This window comes from Vicugna pacos, chromosome 11, assembly GCF_048564905.1.
Source record: "Vicugna pacos chromosome 11, VicPac4, whole genome shotgun sequence".
In the NCBI taxonomy this organism is placed as follows: domain Eukaryota; kingdom Metazoa; phylum Chordata; class Mammalia; order Artiodactyla; family Camelidae; genus Vicugna; species Vicugna pacos.
Genome location: NC_132997.1, coordinates 45,695,533 through 45,712,847, shown reverse-complemented (window position 1 = coordinate 45,712,847; position 17,315 = coordinate 45,695,533). Strand labels below are relative to the sequence as shown.

The 17,315-nt window shown below is 45.2% G+C and overlaps 2 protein-coding genes across 4 annotated transcripts in view; one reads left to right on the top strand and one right to left on the bottom strand.

Annotated features, from left to right (window-relative positions):
* Window positions 1–1,226, bottom strand: part of POLR3A (RNA polymerase III subunit A) — a 38,763-nt gene extending 37,537 nt beyond the window's left edge. The window contains exon 1 of the mRNA XM_072971234.1: window positions 856–1,226. Within this exon, the coding sequence (XP_072827335.1) occupies window positions 856–899 (44 nt within the window). The 5' untranslated portion in view covers window positions 900–1,226. The remainder of the gene's footprint in view (window positions 1–855) is intronic.
* A 441-nt stretch (window positions 1,227–1,667) lies between these two features.
* Window positions 1,668–8,086, top strand: RPS24 (ribosomal protein S24). Of its 3 annotated transcripts, XM_072971236.1 has the most exons (6): window positions 1,668–1,787; window positions 3,290–3,355; window positions 3,446–3,655; window positions 4,964–5,074; window positions 5,674–5,691; window positions 7,602–8,086. In XM_072971236.1, the coding sequence occupies exons 1-5, from the start codon at window positions 1,785–1,787 to the stop codon at window positions 5,677–5,679; spliced, it is 396 nt and encodes a 131-aa protein (XP_072827337.1). In that variant the 5' UTR covers window positions 1,668–1,784; the 3' UTR covers window positions 5,680–5,691; window positions 7,602–8,086. The 3 variants fall into 3 exon arrangements, with proteins under 3 accessions (XP_072827337.1, XP_072827338.1, XP_015101037.1); XM_072971237.1 differs by lacking the exon at window positions 5,674–5,691; XM_015245551.3 differs by lacking the exon at window positions 5,674–5,691 and having other exon boundaries at window positions 1,669–1,787; window positions 8,000–8,086.
* The last annotated feature ends 9,229 nt before the right edge of the window (window positions 8,087–17,315 follow it).

The following is a 17,315-nucleotide window of genomic DNA, read 5'->3' as shown; positions in this document are numbered from 1 at the left end:
GGAACACAACTTCAAATCTCCTGCTTCCTACTGATTGTTACCCTTTCTCCCTCTGGTATGCTCCCAGAAGAAGACTGGTCTGCTTTCTTCTACCTGAACCCCTTTCCCATTTGGTGCTCTCAGAACTCCCTATGCCTGCCCTTGTCCTTGCACTTGTCCTACCCAATGCTAACTTCTCTACCTTCTCCAACTAGACTAGGCAGTAAGGTCTTACTCATGTCATATCTCTAATTCTTATCATTGAGCCCAACACACAGTACTTTCCTCAGTAGGTGTCTGCAGCAGCAACTATTGATTTATTTCTTTAACGGAAACTCTCAGGAGAGACCGTGGCCTAATAAATAACCTCTGAAGAAGGCCCAGACTAGCAGCCACATTTCTCAGACAGCTTTCCATCTGACTGTAGTACAGCTTTCTGACTGGCAACTCCATCCTTTTGGTCAGCAAATAATACCTCCGTGTCATGGGTTCTGTAACAAAACCAGACCCCGCCCCAGACTGCTCCCCACGCTGCAATGACGCAAAATTCGCTGGAAGGGGTCATCGTTTGACATCAGGAGAACGCGGCCCATAGGGCGAGGCCCATCGCCAAGGTTCCCACCATATCCCACCTTCTCCGCCCAAGCCCAAGGGACCACCTCGGGCCTGCTGTTCCCCAGATGCAGAAATGCCCTTTACCCGATCAATGTTCACCGACGTAACCTAATATCCTGAATTGTGCCCACAACTTCCATTGATTCCTGGCCTTCCCCTTCCCACTGACCCTCACCTCTGACCCTTCGAGACCCAAGACCCTGACCTCGCACCTTTCTATCCCTAGTTTCTCCGCCCTTTGGGATTCTTACTCCATCTTACATTTTCTTGGCCACATCCGTCTCCCGGAACTGCTCCTTCACCATGGTGACGGCTGCTGGGGCTCCCTCCTAGAGACTCGTGGAGGTTGACCAGAAACGCGACCCTTCGCACACCACTCGAGGGTGCTCCTTGACTCGTTGCTAACACATCGGCGGCATCCTTTCGGCCACCGTAGAGAGCCCCACGTGCCCTCCCCCACTTCCGCTACTCGCTGGCACGTCTGTTAAGAGAGGCTTCCGGAACGTCGCTTTCCGCCTTCTCCCTACCCTGCCATCTAGCGGTTCCTCCCTGAAACTGAACCGATACCTGTCTCCCACGTTAAACAACTTGCAGATTTCTGGATCAAGGGGATACTTATTAAAAGCTCACTTTTTGTAGGGATTACGATTTTCAGAAAAAACAAATTACAGAGTTTAAAAATTTTAATTAGAAAATCACTAGAGAATCCCAGAAAAATAATAGCAATAAATTAAAACGGTCAGTTTTCTGTACTTGAGATAACAAGGGTTTTGAGTTAGGGTTTCCGCAGTTTTCCTAGCCGTAAAATGAAGAAGCTGGTCGAGAGGACCTCTAAGGATACCTTCTAGCTTTACCAGTCTCCAACGCGGGTGGAGGCGATTTAAAGCTTAATCCGGTTTGCAGGAATTGTAAGTACAGACATTTCAAGATAATGGCCAGGTGCTTGCGTAAACCTAGTCGGCCCAAGCTGTTCCCTCTCCGGATTGGCCAGTTCACGCTCCGGGGGTGTGTCCAAAGAGCGAAGATGCTCAGTCTCAAGCACTTTCAATCAGGCATTGGCGCGGTCGGCCTAGCGGTGTGGCCACGCCCCCACTTGCGTCGCCCGGGGTCCTTCCGTGAGCGTTGATATGATTGGCCGGCAAAAATCAACCCTCTTTTCCTCCCCGGCTGCTTGAAGACCGGCTGCCATCATGGTGAGTCTCCGGGGCTCCTGGAATCATCCGCCGCATATCGGAGGCATCCTCCGTCCCCTAGTCCCACCGTGTGCACCTAGGCCCGCCGAAGCCTGGTTGCTCATCCCTGGCCGTGTCTGACGGCAGCCGGTTGCTGAGGGTCCGGGAACCGTCGGTGGGGGAGTCCGGGCTGCACTGTCGACCCGATTATACCGGGCTTCAGAGTCTAGGGAATGGGGACTACGGGAGCGGCTGCTGCGTTTGTCGGCTCGGTGAAGCCTAGTGGATTGAGTCGAGGGTGGGGTGAGGAGAGAGAGGTGGTTTGCCGGTGAAGTCAGTCCAAGAGGTGAAGAGGGTGTCGGCACCTCCCGGGTGAGTTGCAACAAGTGAAATCGATCCCATGTGTAAGCTAGAGTATTCTCAGCCAAATAGATACTCTTGTCTCACATGGGGGAAACTGAGGCCCCAGGTAGAGGAGCTGCCTTAAGGCTTGCTCTGTCATGACTGGTTAGCTCCGTCATTCGACGGTTCAGCACCCGTTTTTAATCCCGCTTCATTTGCGACTCTTTTTTCCCTTTGACCCCTCTTAAGAATTGATTACTGTTGAAGCGAACTTTTTTTTTCCAAACTGTAGTTGCAATTTAGCAGTCAGTCGCTGCCATGAGAAACCTCTCTTCTATCTCTTTTTAGTAAAATTTTTCTTATTAGTGTGAGCATGCTGAGTGCCGACGTTTTTTAGCAGTTACTGTGTATAAGCTGTTGGGTCATTCAGAAGGGAATGTAGTTTTTTCGTCAGGTGTAGTGTTGGTTATTCAAGAGGGTCGTTTACACGTAGGTAGCGCAATGTTTGTGGTCAAATTTGTGCGGGATGCTATGAACACAGTGCTGTGACTTTAAAATTTGTATGAATTACAGCTTTACTCCAGAGGAATGGTTCTGAATTGGGGGTGATTTTTGCCTCAGGGGACGGGTGACAAAATCTGGAGACATTTTTGGTCACAACTAGGGAGGAAGGGTGCTACCGGAGTCTAGTGATTAGAAATCAAGGATACTACTAAACATCCTAACATACACAGGACACTCCCCACAATAAGGGAGTAGCTGGACCAAAACATTGGTTTTGAGAAACCTTGCTCCAGAGTAATTTCTGTAAAGGTGAGGTAAGATTTTACAGGTTTGAAATCTTGACAGATTCAAAATATGGCTGTTCAGTGTACTTTCTGCATACTGTGTGTGTTATTGGTACCCTGTGTTAGGCATTGTGCTGAGTGGGTTAGGAGGAGATGGGAATTTGTGCTTTTTTTTAATTGAAGCTTTCCTGCCACTAACCCATGTGGTTCTTGAACATCTGAAATGTGGCTCCTGCAGCTGAGGGATTGCATTTTAAATGTTTAATTTCAACTGAGTATCCACAAAATGGCTAGTGGCTATTGATCTGGATAGTGCAGTTGTACATTTTGGAAAGTCACAGCAAAATCAGGGAAGGTTGACTGGTTTTATTAATGAGTGTGTCATGTTTTCAGAATGACACAGTAACTATCCGGACCAGGAAGTTCATGACCAACCGACTACTTCAGCGGAAACAAATGGTAAGGAAGGCACGTCAAGGTTTGGTTGTTTTTCACTTTTGAAAATGTATTTTATTAAAATAAACGCTAAGCTTGGTCATTTCCTTTTAGGTTATTGATGTCCTTCACCCTGGGAAGGCAACAGTACCTAAGACAGAAATTCGGGAAAAACTAGCCAAAATGTACAAGACCACGCCAGATGTCATCTTTGTATTCGGATTCAGAACTCATTTTGGTGGTGGCAAGACAACTGGCTTTGGCATGATTTATGATTCCTTGGATTACGCGAAGAAAAATGAACCCAAACACAGGCTTGCAAGAGTAGGTGTCCTCATTTGTTCAACAGCTGCTGAAGACATTTTTTCAATAGCATTGTGTTGTAGGTGCAGTGAAGTGAGCAAGAGCAGGCAGGCTGCAGAGGGACAGCATCCAGACGTAAACAGCTTTTAAGTGAGAGGAAAGGTTCTTTGATACATGCACAGAAAGGGTACAGGGGTTCAGAATGGTGTCTGGCATTTGAGGAGGTGGCATTTGAGCTGATCTAAAAGGGAAAGTAAAGTTCTTGAGGGCAAGAACTGAAAGTAGGGGGATGAGTTTAGAATGGTGTCTTGGCACCAAATTAAGTGAAATCCTTGTTGCCAAATGAGTTTGGACTTAAGTCCGTAGGTAGTCGGGAACCATGAAGGGTTTTTGATTATCTGAGTGCCAAGCAGTGAAGTGCAGCTGACCCTTGAACAACACAGATTTGAACGGAGAGTTCACATGTGCAGGTTTTTTTTTCAGTAGTAAATGCTGTGGTACTGCAGTGGGCCGAGGTTGGTTGAATACACAGATGGCAAAGGAAGCACAGATGTGGAGGGTCAGCTATAGTTGGTGCCCCTATTACCCAGGTTGTTCAGGTTCAGCTGAACAGTAATGGGCTGGTCAGATTCCCTAGCTTACGTTCTAAATAACGAACCAGCAAAAGAATTGTTAGTTTGGAGTAATTCTTGTGTCTGTCCCCTTCTCATCCTTTTTCCCCCCCCTTAGGATTAGATAAAATCTTCCCAAAGAATAGATGTGGGAAATCACAGTGAGATGGTAGATGGATGCTGCGCTCTTTAATTGGGTTGTCTGGGAGGCCTGGCTGAGGTGACACTGAAGCTGGATCCTAGTTGAGATTGGGAAACATTCTTTTAGGCACCAGAAACAGTGAGTGCACAAGAGGGTGCAGTGAAGATGAGTAGATCAGTGCAGTGTTTGGGGGGGTGGTCCTTGGGAAGGGCTCCTCTATCAGCTGTGAGTAATGAACAGGGAGTTGAAGTGAAAGAGACCCTGAAGGGAAGCCACAATGTGGGGACCTAGTTAGCTGTAGGTTCAAGGCTGTAAGAGCCAGTCTTCGGAATTTACTTTTCAGGGAGCATCGAGTGGATGCTTCCTGTGCGGTTATTCTGTTCATGCTGTGTTCTAAATTGATGACCCTGTTTGAGCACAAACAAGTACTGTTAAATACACTTGAAAATTTTTGACTTTTGAAGCTGCATTATTTGAGCTCCAGCCTGGTCATTTTCCCTGCCTACTAGATTAGAGGGTAATGAGTTGATGCTTGCAGTTCACCTACATGTGTATATGTATTCCTTTCTCCCTCAGCATGGCCTATATGAGAAGAAAAAGACCTCAAGGAAACAGCGAAAGGAACGGAAGAACAGGATGAAGAAAGTCAGGGGGACTGCAAAGGCCAATGTTGGTGCTGGCAAAAAGGTATAGTTTATCAAAGAAAATAGGGAAATATCAATTCCACGTTTTTAGTTTCTAGAAAGGTGGGGTTTTGTTTTCTTAATAACCTTTCTCAATGTTTCTTCTTTTTCACTTCTTCTGGATTACAGAAGGTAACCTGTTTTGAGAAGCCACGTAACGTAGTATCTTAACACCTCCTCAATAGAGTAGCTTTGCACACCCTTGTCAGCTCACAGATTAGCACAACATGGGGCCACATCGGTTCAGTGATCCTGGGGGGTGCCTTGCAAGCCCTATCAGGAATAGTTTTCATTTTACTGCTAATTGGCAAAGATTGTTAAAGGGGGAGCAGTTTCCCAAGACTTCCTTTCTTATGTTGAGTCGATGTGGCCTGTGTTTTTTTTCCTGGCGTGCTGGGGAGGCAGCAGAGTTCTCTGTTGCTTTCCTCTCCAGTTAGTCAGGACTTAAGTGATTTTAATGATCAGCTTTTTACCAGCTTTGCTAGCTAATTATAGTTGAATGGAATTAAGGTGTTGGGTTGTTAAATTAACAAATAATCAAGTGTTCTGTGAACTTTTTTTTTTGCCCTTTCCCTCTACTTTCTTGGAATTCTTGTTCATCAGAAATGAAGTGTCTAGCAGGTACTGAGATTGTGAGCACGGTGTGGGGATGCATCACCTTCACTGAGTTTGCTTTGATGCTTTGCATGTTGGCTTTTGGAAGACGAGTTGTATAGTGTGGTCTATTATAATACCACTGCTGTGGTGTAAAATAGTATGTGTGGGCAAAGGAGAAAGCTTTTAATCACGTTTATTTTGGAAACTCGACAAGCATGTTACGTTGTGAAGTGCCCCAGTGGAGGAAGGTGGGTACCCTACTCAGGAGGCCCCGGTTAGCTGGCACTTGGGAAATGCAGTGTTCCAGTCACACACCCAGGAAATGGCTTTACTTAACGCTTGGCTTGAGAAAGTTTCTCTCATCTAGTCACGAGCAGTCTTCCCTTGGGGACCCTGGAGACTGGTTGATTCTCTGGCAGCTCTGATGATAAAACTGGTCCAGAAGATCTGCCAAAGCCTCTGCCCTGGGAGCATCCACCCAAAGCGTTCTTTTACCATCTCTTTTACTATTCCATTGCATTTTATTACGTGATCTCTAACTTTATATCTGATGCCGCCCCCTTTTTTTACTTGAAAAATTTCCAAGTTAATTGTATATTCACATCAAAGCCTTTGATAAATACACTTTTCCCACATGTATTTAAACACATTTTGCACACTTGAGCCGCCTAAACCAGTAGTAACATGTAAAGTGGGCTGACAGTGGGTTGGGGCTAGTAGGGTTTTGAAACAGTAGTTGTCACCGCCCCTGTTCTTTCTCTCACTGTGACTCCCTGCCAGGGCAGGCAGTAAACCTGGTATGCTACTGTAATTGACTTCCCAGTGCCATGGGGTTGTGGTAATGGACAAACTGCCAGAGGAGCTACTTGCTGTTGAGAACTGTTTCCGGTTTGTGAGGCTTAGTATACCTGTTGACAGAGGTACCAGAGGTTGAAAAACAGTATTTGTGTTCTCATCTAGCTCTGAAGACCATTTAACACATTTTCTTCATTCAGCCTTTGGGTCCCATGTGTTAGTGCTCAGTGGTAACGTGTGCAGAGGGGCTACCTGTGGGGACCTGAGCCATCACTATTCCTGCTTCAAGTTGCACTAATGCATTTTGCTAACATTGCTCTGAAAAGCGCCTGGAAAGTGAATGTATAAATTAGCACATGTATTTTTTTGGCTCCAGAAAAAAAAAATCAGGCACAGTAATGTTCCTTTGAATTCAGTTTTTGTTCATATGTTGGAATCGCACCTTTTGGGTTGCAATAGAAATTTGTTTCTTTTTTCAGGGTGAGGTAATTAGGTTTGTCTATTTCTTTGGTCTTTCAGTGGAGGTACTGGGGACTGAACCCAGGACTTTGTGCATGCTAAGCATGCGCTCTACCACTAGAGCTCTACCCTTCCCCTAGAGTTCTTTTAAATTAAGGAATAAATAGTCTTGTGTTTGAAGAGCGATTGAAGCATTTTACATTAGCTAAGTTCTGCCTCTAAATACTAATTCACACTACTTGTGTTGACTGTGAATGGTGGCTTTTAAATTACCAAACTGAGACAGGTTTTAAAACGCTTGATCATTTAGATCTCTCCTTTTGTAGTTAAGTTAGACTTTTGTCTGGGATGATTCCCAGGTCTGTTGATAGTGCTAGCATGCCCAGCACAATGTTGCTGAACAGAGAGCAAAGGGGCCGAGGCTCCACTTACGAGTAGGCAGTGGCAGCCTAAGAACCATAGTAATCAGCCAAGTTGTCCTCAAAATTGGGAGGAATAAGATCACTGAGTGTGTCTAAGGAGTGCTCTGTACATGCAACTGGAAAGAACAACACAGACATCTTTAAGGAATCTGATTGCATGCACTTAATGCAGTTTATTTAGGAGTTTGAAAAGGGACTATTAATAAAATGTTTCTTTTCCCTCTTCCCTCCTTCCCTCCTTCCCTGCCACTGATTCAGTGAGCTGGAGATTGGACAACAGGTATAATTCAAGCTTTTCATTTAGATCTCTAGACTCCTTGGTTGACAGTCATTAAAAAATAGAGCATGTGATACAGATTTTAAAATATATTTACAAATAGTCTAAAGAGTTGTTCCTCTTAAATACTAGTAGTGACGTGGTTTTGTTTTTAAAACTTAGTAATTTATGTTTTATTTCATCCCTAACTTGAATGTGAGTGTTATTTCTTGATACTTATATTTTATTATGGTCACACACACACACCATGATCTAGGTTACTAATTTTTGTTCTGCATGAATGTCATTAATTTTGGCGTTTGTTGAAGACAACTTTAATTTTTTTAAAGAGTTTTAAAGGCAGTTGCTAACTGAATTTTTCTTTTTCTTTGATTCACAGAAGGAGTAAAGATTCTGCAGTGACTGTATCTGTGGTGATTGTGCAGATTTTTCGTGAAAGGATTAATAAACTAAAAACTTATACATGTCTGGTTGTTTGGAATACATTTCAAGTTTACTGGGAGTGCTATAAGATTAGTTTGCTGTGTAGCAGATTGAGTGCTCCCTGAATTCCCATGTTCCATTAAGCATTCAGTGAAAACTTGGTATGTTGGGGTGGTGGTTGTCTTTCCCTTTAACAGCAGAGATGGCAGGGTGTAGAGTATCAGCAGCATGGGAGTATAGGGGACAGTCTGGTGTGCTCAGGTTAATACTTGCTGTCAGTGTAGTTGGTCAGTCTCTGAAAGAGACTTGAAACCTGAATTCCTTTTTCATCTTATGAGAACCCCACTTAGTCCTTGTTACTGAAAAAAAAAATGCTGGCCTTGATAGAAATTAGTTACTAGGTCACATTTTCATCATTTATCCTGAAGTGAATAGGATATGTCAGAATCATTTGTGTGTTGCAGGGTGTGCTTAGGCGTACATGGGTGGCTTATTGTGAGTGGGGAATTTGAAGAAGGGTCTAGAGGGGTGAATATTTGGGTGTCGTGTGTAATTGCTTGATAACATGGGTTTCAGGAAGCATTGAGGGTTATCTGGTGCCACGTTTTCTTTGCCAGGTGCTGATACTCATGTTGGCTTTTTAAGGCATTGAGGGTGAGAACCTGAACTATGGGTTATTGGTCAGTTGTGTGGGGTTGGGGGATTTGAGAGAAAGGGGTTGTTTTAGGGTTGCAGGTAGATTGAGGTACCCTTTGAGAGGACAGGAAACATGAGTTGGGGTTTGGGAGGGGGCAGAAGAGGCATTAATGGCTTATGGGTTTTGGAAGCCATTTGCTGAAGTTGGTGTGTGATTGGTATGCTAAGTTAGATGAGTCCATGTAGGAGTCAAGCATATAAATGCTATTACGAACTATGGATGAAAAACAGAAAAACCTCAGGAAGTAGTAGAGGACTAAAAGACTTGATTGGTTGGGTTGAAAGGGGATCCCAGAAAAAGCAAGAATCATGACAGGAGGCATATGAGAGGGTTGCAGGAAGGAGTGGTTGAGTATTTGGGAGAGAGCATGGTGAGAGGCCTTGACTGAAGGAGTTACAGGCTGGAGGGCAGAGATGCGACAAGGTAAGCGGGGGTGCATGAACCTGCTGGCCCAGGTGCAGAGTGTAGGATGCTGTATTCGGTTCTTTTTGTGGCTATGCTGAGGGTGCATACTCGGGCTTATGGAACCCATGGCCCTGTGGGTTCCCTTGCTAGGGAATCTGCTTTGTGCTCCCTTGTTAGGAGCAGGAAATTAAGATATGATGGTCTACTTGTAAGAATACCGTAGAGAAGTGGGCAATTTAGATCTGCATGCTTCCATTTTCACCAAAATGGCTGTGGGTGATTTGGAATCCCTTGGGGATTTGAGATGAGTGGCATTTTTAAATGAGCAGTGTATAGAGGTGAGAGGTCATTGGCCCCTGGTGGAAATGCAGTTTCCCATGACTGAACCAGAGTGTGGGAGCAGAGGAGGACTGGTGAGCAGCACGTGGGAGCAAGAGGCTGAAGATTTTGGGAGAGGGTCTGAATCTGTGCTGGCTCAGGACCGCACAAGGTGAAACAGAGCAGCTGTGAGAGGGGTGCGGAGGCATGGTCCCAGGGGCATGTGGTCACAAAGTTCAGGAGCAGGGCTTAGAAGAAGCAGTGGAGCAAGAACTGAAGGGTAGGAGGTGGTTTTCAGAGTGGGGTACTAGGGACTGATGTGAAGACAGCAGGCACAGCTGCAGGGAGCCTGACTAGACGTGGAGGTTGTCATCAAAGGCAGAAGGCGCAGAGGCTTTTCTTTTTTTTTTTTTTAACATTTTTTATTGATTTATAATCATTTTACAATGTTGTGTCAAATTCCAGTGTTCAGCACAATTTTTCAGTCATTCATGGACATACACACTCATTGTCACGTTTTTTTCTCTGATTTATCATAACATTTTGTGTATATTTCCCTGTGCTATACAGTGTAATCTTGTTTATCTATTCTACAATTTTGAAATCCCAGTCTATCCCTTCCCACCCTCTACCCCCCTGGTAACCACAAGTCTGTATTCTCTGTCCATGAGTCTTTAGATTCCACATATGAGCGATCTCATATGGTATTTTTCTTTCTCTTTCTGGCTTACTTCACTTAGAATGACATTCTCTAGGAGCATCCATGTTGCTGCAAATGGCGTTATGTTGTCGGTTTTTATGGCTGAGTAGTATTCCATTGTATAAATATACCACATCTTCTTTATCCAGTCACCTGTTGATGGACATTTAGGCTGTTTCCATGTTTTGGCTATTGTAAATAGTGCTGCTATGAACATTGGAGTGCAGGTGTCATCCTGAAGTAGATTTCCTTCTGGAGACAAGCCCAGGAGTGGGATTCCTGGGTCATATGGTAAGTCTATTCCTAGTCTTTTGAGGAGTCTCCACACTGTTTTCCATAGTGGCTGCACCAAACTGCATTCCCACCAGCAGTGTAGGAGGGTTCCCCTTTCTCCACAGCCTCTCCAGCATTTGTCATTTTTGGATTTTTGAATGACGGCCATTCTAACTGGTGTGAGGTGACGCAGAGGCTTTTCTATTGGGATCTGCTCAGGATGGCAGTTTGCAGTCATTCGTCCAGTAGCCTCTGGTGAAGGGAATTGTGATTAACTCTGGTTGGGCCTGTTTTTCCAGGGGAACTGCCTGGCTGGGATATTATGAAAATCATAAACTGGTGGTCTTGTCAGCAAGCCTTGTTGGACAGGCAAAGCATTTCAAAATGGGACAAATTGTACATAAAGATCCAGATTTCTAGCCTCTGAAGCATCAGTGGGCCCACTTTCCTGCAGTGACAGGTGGCAAGGTTAGAGGGTGGACTCTGCCTCGGTAGGACTCCGCTTCCTGCAGCTAGTCTGCATCCTCATCCACCTGCCCTCTGCTCTTGTTTCCCCTCTGTGTGCTGCTTTACTTCCATCTAGTCCATGTGGGTGCCTGGGCAAATCACTTGGTCCCCTGATTGGATTAGCATCTCTTAAAACGGATTCCCAAGGGTGCCTTCTCTGCTGACCTGACTCAGGGCTGTTTTGCGTCTCAATACAGCATCTGTGAGAACAGTTTGAAGACCAAAGTGCTAGGCAACTGACAGGAAGCAGAGAGTCGTTTACAGTTGTGCATAGTTGGGCTGTGAAACTTTAGGGTTCTTGGAGATTCAGCCCTTAGTTGGCTGTGATAGTAACCAGACCACACTCTGGTGGCAGCAGGCTTTGAAAGTGCCTCCCTGAAAATGCAAAGTTGACTGCACCAATCAACAGGGAATTGATGGTTCACAAACCTTCCCTCAGCTTGGCACTTGTGAGAGGTTGTGGCTTCCGGAGGGTAGCAAGGGAGAGTGGCAGGAAGAGACAAGAGGTGGTTCTGAAAATGGGGCAGTCTTAAAGTCTGCAGTGAATACGTGGGCACTTAAGAGCTTGCCTTAGAACTGCACCCTATTTGTGCCATTTGTAGCTGCATGTGCACAGGTAATCAGCTTTTAACTGCTCTGTTTTCTCTCCCAAAGAAAAGATTGTATGGGAAGTTGATTTGGGCTTTCCTTAGAGATAGCATCTTGACAGATAGATCAGATTCTTGGAGCTGAGACCAGTACTGTTACCTATATAAACAATTACTTTAATCTGTACAGTAATCCTAAGAGGCAGGTCTCACTGTACCTGTGTTGGAGGGGGTTCAGAGTAGTTAAGGAACTTACTCACCTAAGAGGTGAGGTAGGATGAGAGCACATTGGACTCCAGAGTCTTGTCATGCATGCGTTCATTCAGGTGCACACATACTGAGCAGCTGTTTTCTGCAGAGTGTACTGCTGTGCAAGACTGTGAATACCTACTGTGTCTTTTATTTGTATAACTTAGTATATGTAGTTAGGGTGCCTGTTGCCATGGTGTTATTGAACAAGTAAGTAATACATAGCCAACTGAATTCCCCGTTTCCTGAGCTGCTGTGTGCACTAGTACACAGTACTAGTACACTGGGAGCTGGGGAGGTCGGTGAAGCAGCTGTCCCTGGCCTTCAGAGTTCAGGAGGGCTTAAGCAGCTTACCCGTGGTCTCATGGCCTTGCTTCCGCTTCTTACCGTGAAACAGCAGACTAACTGTGTTAAATGATGAGATGGGAATCCAGGGGTGAGAAGGCTTCTGAGACTAACACCAACCGGGGCAAGCCGTGGCCTGATGCAGACACCTGGGAGCAGGGGTCTCATCTGGGGCTATGAAGGTTGAAAAAGAGCACATGGAGGTGCAGGCAGCGTGGTGCACCAGTCATCCTGCAGGGGAAGAGGGGATGAGATTGGAGAGGATGGGAGGAGAGTGTGAGGGGAGGCATTCTCAATCAGTGAGATGGAAGGCCCTGTGGTGACTGGTGGCTTCCAGCAGAGTTTTGCCCAATGTATTTCTGGTAGGAGAAATTCTATTTCAAAAAATAGTTGTAAGGTTGTAAGCGCACAGAGGTGTGACACTTGATTTATTTATGCTGGTAAAGCAGAGGCTTTTCTGAGTTCTAGGGCTCTTACAGTGTGAGTCTAGGGAATAAACACACCTCACTTTGATTTGTCCTTCCCCTTCCACTCACCCTTGAACTTCCTTTCCTACATGCTAGACGTTGTGGGAGTGAGGCCCCCAGAACAACAGTGTTCACAGTCTGCCTGGTTGGGAGTTAGGGTACAAGTGAAGTTCTGGTGGGAAGTAAGAGGTCAGCAGGGAACAGGTCAGGGAGGAAACCTTGTGTGCTGGGCTACAAGGATGTCCATTACTCAGTATTTGAATAAAAACTAGAGATTACATGTTCAGCAGTGGATTGACTGTCCTTGTTACATATTGAATTCCTCTGCACAGAAGATACTTAAACCTTTGGACTGCCCATGCGTGTTGGAGAGGGGATTTGTACAGGAGGCTAGGGCTTGATGAGATGGCATCCAAGCAGTCTAGCTTAGTGGGAAAAGGACTAGACTGGGGATCAGGAGACCTACTTGCTGATCCTCACTCAGCCTCCCTTCAGCTGGGGCCAGGGATGGACAGTGGGCTTCCATTTCCCTGTGTCTAGATGAGATACACGGGCCAGATGAGTGGTTCCCAATCCTGACACCCCGGGGTTTGTTACAAATACTCAGGCCACCTGTCCCAGTTTCCAGTTACTAGTTTTGGGTGGTACCCAAGCATCTGAAGCTTTAACAACTTCCAGGTGGTGCTGCTGATAAGCTAGGTTAGGGAAAGTGGCCTAAAGAGTCTGTAACATCCTTTCTGTCTCTGAGTAGGAGACATGGTCTCTGTCCTCAAGAAGCAGGCAAATAAAAAGTACTTCTGTTACTACTGCTAATAAAAATAGTACAGAATATCTAACATGTATTAAGTGCTTTCTACATTCCAGATATGAGGCTGATTCTCTCATTTACCTTGTTTAACGACTCTATGAGGGAGGTATTCTTAACCCCATTTTATAGATGAAGAAATTGAGGCTCAAGGAAATTAAGGAATTTGGTCAAAGTTATGTGTCTTTGACAGCCTGTGATACGATTTGGGGCATTTGTGGAACTTCTCAGTAAGGAGCTAGAATTTACGCTGTCTTGGTGGGTGCAGAGGATTGGCTAAGGCAGTAAGTAGTTCTCCAAATGTGGTCCTGCACCGGCAGCATCAGTACCAGCATCAACATCACCCTGGAGCTTGTTACACCCTGGAGCTTGCAAATTCACAGGCCCCAACCCAGGCCTACTGAATCAGAAACTGAGGGTGAGGCCCAGCAACCTGTGTTTTAACAAGTCCTCCAGGAGAGTTTGATGCAGGCTGAAGTTTGAGAACCACTGAGCTAGGGGGAGAGGAGGACAGTCCAGACGAAACAGTTGTGGAGACCAGGAAGGGCAGTGTTACAGACCAGCCCATCACTGGCTCTCCCTTTGGTAGAAGAAAGAGGTCTGATGAGCCACACAGACTCCCACGAGGGGGCACTGTGGGCACGGGCTTGGATGCTCCCTGCTTTGTTGTCATGGCCGCTTTCCTGGCGGAAGCGTGAAAAAAGCCTGGTGCCACATCAACTGGAGAGGTCACTCTTTCTTCTCAGAAAAGGTCTAATGAGGGTGGTAATCTTGCTTATGGGATTCGGCCCTCGTAGGGAAGCTGGACCTGCAGGGCTTTCTGCTGTTCACATGCGCATGGTGATGTCTCCCTGTCCATGCATCAGCGTCTCTGCAGATTCTGTGCAAACAGCACTCTTTGTAGCTGCCCAGCCAAGGGGCTTGCAGTTTCTTTGGGAGGAAGAACACTTGAACCCCAGCAGCCCATTTCTAGTTCCATGTGCTTGCTGTAGGTGATGCCTCCGTCTAGTTCTTTGACAGTTTGGGGGCAGGGTGGAATGCTGGGTCACAAGACCTGTCTTCAAGCCGTAGCTCTGCCCCAACCATACTTCATGATCTCAGGCAAGTCTGCTTTCTTTGGGCGTCAGTTTCCTGTTGTGTAAGATGAGGGAGCGGTGCGGAGAATGTGACTTTCTCTTCACACAAAAAATGCTGCCCTGGGGAGTTGAGAAGACAAGCTTGTCTTACTCAAGAAACTGGGATCGCGTGCTGCACAACATCCATCTCCTGTATCCATTTAAGTAAGCCTTGTCAGGGACTCGGTATAAAGCAGGAAGGTGGAACTTATCAAATTGGATTTTTAAAAACGTCCAAATCTTTAGACAAGGATTTGGCTCTATAGATTTCTGTTCTGCATATGCTTGGAAGAAGGGAAGATTTACACCCTGTTCTTGTCTCTCAGCTGCAGTGTATATTTCTTCTGAAAATGCATTGCCTCTGAGGGAGGGGCTATGACAGTCTGGGGGCTTTGGCATTCACCTCATTAATCCAGGGACTGGCACCCTGCACCTCATGGTGACTGCTCACCCAGCTGAGCCGCTCTGCCTGGGCAGTTCGTCTCTGGAAGTGTTTTCACAGGGCTGTAGATGTGCTCATCTCAGAGCCGGAGGGGATTCAAGAGTGGGTCTGGCCCAGCAATTCGCAGGCTCCCCCTGTATAATGATGGTGTTCAGAGAGCTTGGTTAGAAATTGCCCAACCCAGTAGGCAAACACCATCACACTGCAGCTCTCCTTGGTGGAGGAAACATGTTAAATAAGATGCCTCTTTTCATCAGGCCCCCTTGGAGGAGGAAAGAAAGCTTTTCAGTTGATCTGGCACCTCTGTTTTGCATGGATGTAACCCTGTGTTTTCTTCTGTTTGTGGATGAGGCCACTGAGGCATAGGTCAGGCGGCTTCCCCAAGTCCCTCAACTCTTCAGCAGTCGGGGAGGACTGAGCTTCAAGCCTCTTCACTTGAGCTGGCTCCTCTCCTGAGGGCAAGTGAGCCATTTGCTACTGAAATGCCACTATCTCCTCCTCCTCATCTTTTTTTTTTTTTTAATATTCTACCCTTAGGTGTTATTTATTTATTTTTTTCATTTTATTGGGCTATAATTGACATATAGCATAATATTAATTTCAGGTATACAGCATAATAATTTGATATATGTGTATATTGTGAAGTGATTACCACAGTAAGTCTGCTTAACATCCGTCACCTCATATAGTTACAAATTTTCTTTTGTCTTGTGATGAGAGCTTTTAAGATTTACTCTCTCAGCAACTTTCAAATATACACTGCAGTACTATTAGCTATAGTCACCATGCTGTACCTTACGGCCCCAGAGCTCATAGCCGAAAGTTTCGGCTTCACCCACCTTCACCCACTTGCACCTGCCCCCTACACTGCCTCTGGCAACCACCAATCTGTTCTCTGTTTCTATGAGTTTGTTTTAGATTCCTCATATAAGTGAGTTCATACGGTATTTGTCTTTCTAACTTATTTCACTTAGCATTATTTCCTTCAGGGTCCATCTATATTGTCACAGATGTCAGGATTTCCTTTTTTATGACTGAATAGTTCCATTTTTGTGTCTGGGTCACATTTTTAATCGTTCAGCTATTCATGGACACTTAGATTGTTTCCATGTCTTGACCGTTGTAAATAATGCTGTGTAGAACATGGGAATGCAGGTATCTCTTTGAGGTGGTGACTTCATTTCCTTCTGATGTATACCCAAGATTGAAATTGTTGGATCATATGGTAGTTCTATTTTAAAATTTTTGAGAAACTTCCATACTATTTTTCACAGTGGTTGCACCAAACTACATTCTCACCAGCAGTGCGCAGGGATTCCCTTTTCTCCACGTTTTCACCAACACTTGTTGTTGCTTGTCTTTTTGATAACAGCTATTCTAACAGGTGTGAGGTGACAACTCATTGTGGTTTTGATTTGCATTTCCCTGATGATTAGTGGTGCTGAGCATTTTTTCATGTACCTGTTGGTCATTTATATGTCTTCTTTTGGAAAAATGTTTATTCAGTTCCTCTGCCCATTTTTTAATTGGATTTTTTTTTTTAGCTGTTTAGTTGTATGAGTTCTTTATATACCTCAGATGTTAATCTCTTATCTGATAGATGGTTTGGAAATATTTTCTCCTTTACAATGGTTTGCTTTTTCATTTTGTTGATAGTTTCCTTTGCTGTGTAGAAGCTTTTTAATTTGATGTAGTCCCACTTGTTTGTTTTTGCGTTTGTTGCCTTTGTTTTTGGTGTCAAATCTGAAAAATCATTGCCAAGACTGATGTCAAGGAGACTACAGCCTGCTTTCTTCTAGGAGCTTTATGGTTTCAGGTCTTCTGTTCAAGTCTTTAATCCATTTTGAGTTGATTTTTGTATATGGTGTAAGGTAGGGGTCTAGTTGCATTCTTTTACATGTGACTCTCCAGTTTTCCCAGCACCATGTTTCTTCTATTTTAAGGTTACAGAGCATTGCAGTGTTGTCTGGGGGTACCTCTCTGTGCTGTCCATCTCATTGCCCTGTGTGGTCTCGCAGAGCGTCACTGGTACAGAAGTGTCCCCTCGGAGGGTGAGAATTGAACCTTTACTACCGGTGCTTCCTGAGCCAGCTTTGTCTTTGGTTTAAATGGTGTGTTAGGTAGGAGGCCTTCAGCTGCAGGTAACTGAGAACTCAAACTGCCTTGAACAATTGAGACATTTCCTTGCTTACACAAGAAGCCATCTACATGTAGAGGGGCCTTCAGGTAGATTGATGCAGCAGTTCAACAGTGTCATCAGGACCTAGGCTTCTCTCTCTTTGCTACTCGGGGTGTTGGCTCTATTCTACAAAATGGTTGCCAAGTGCAGTGGGGGCTAACTGCTGGGACTAGGGTGAGGCAG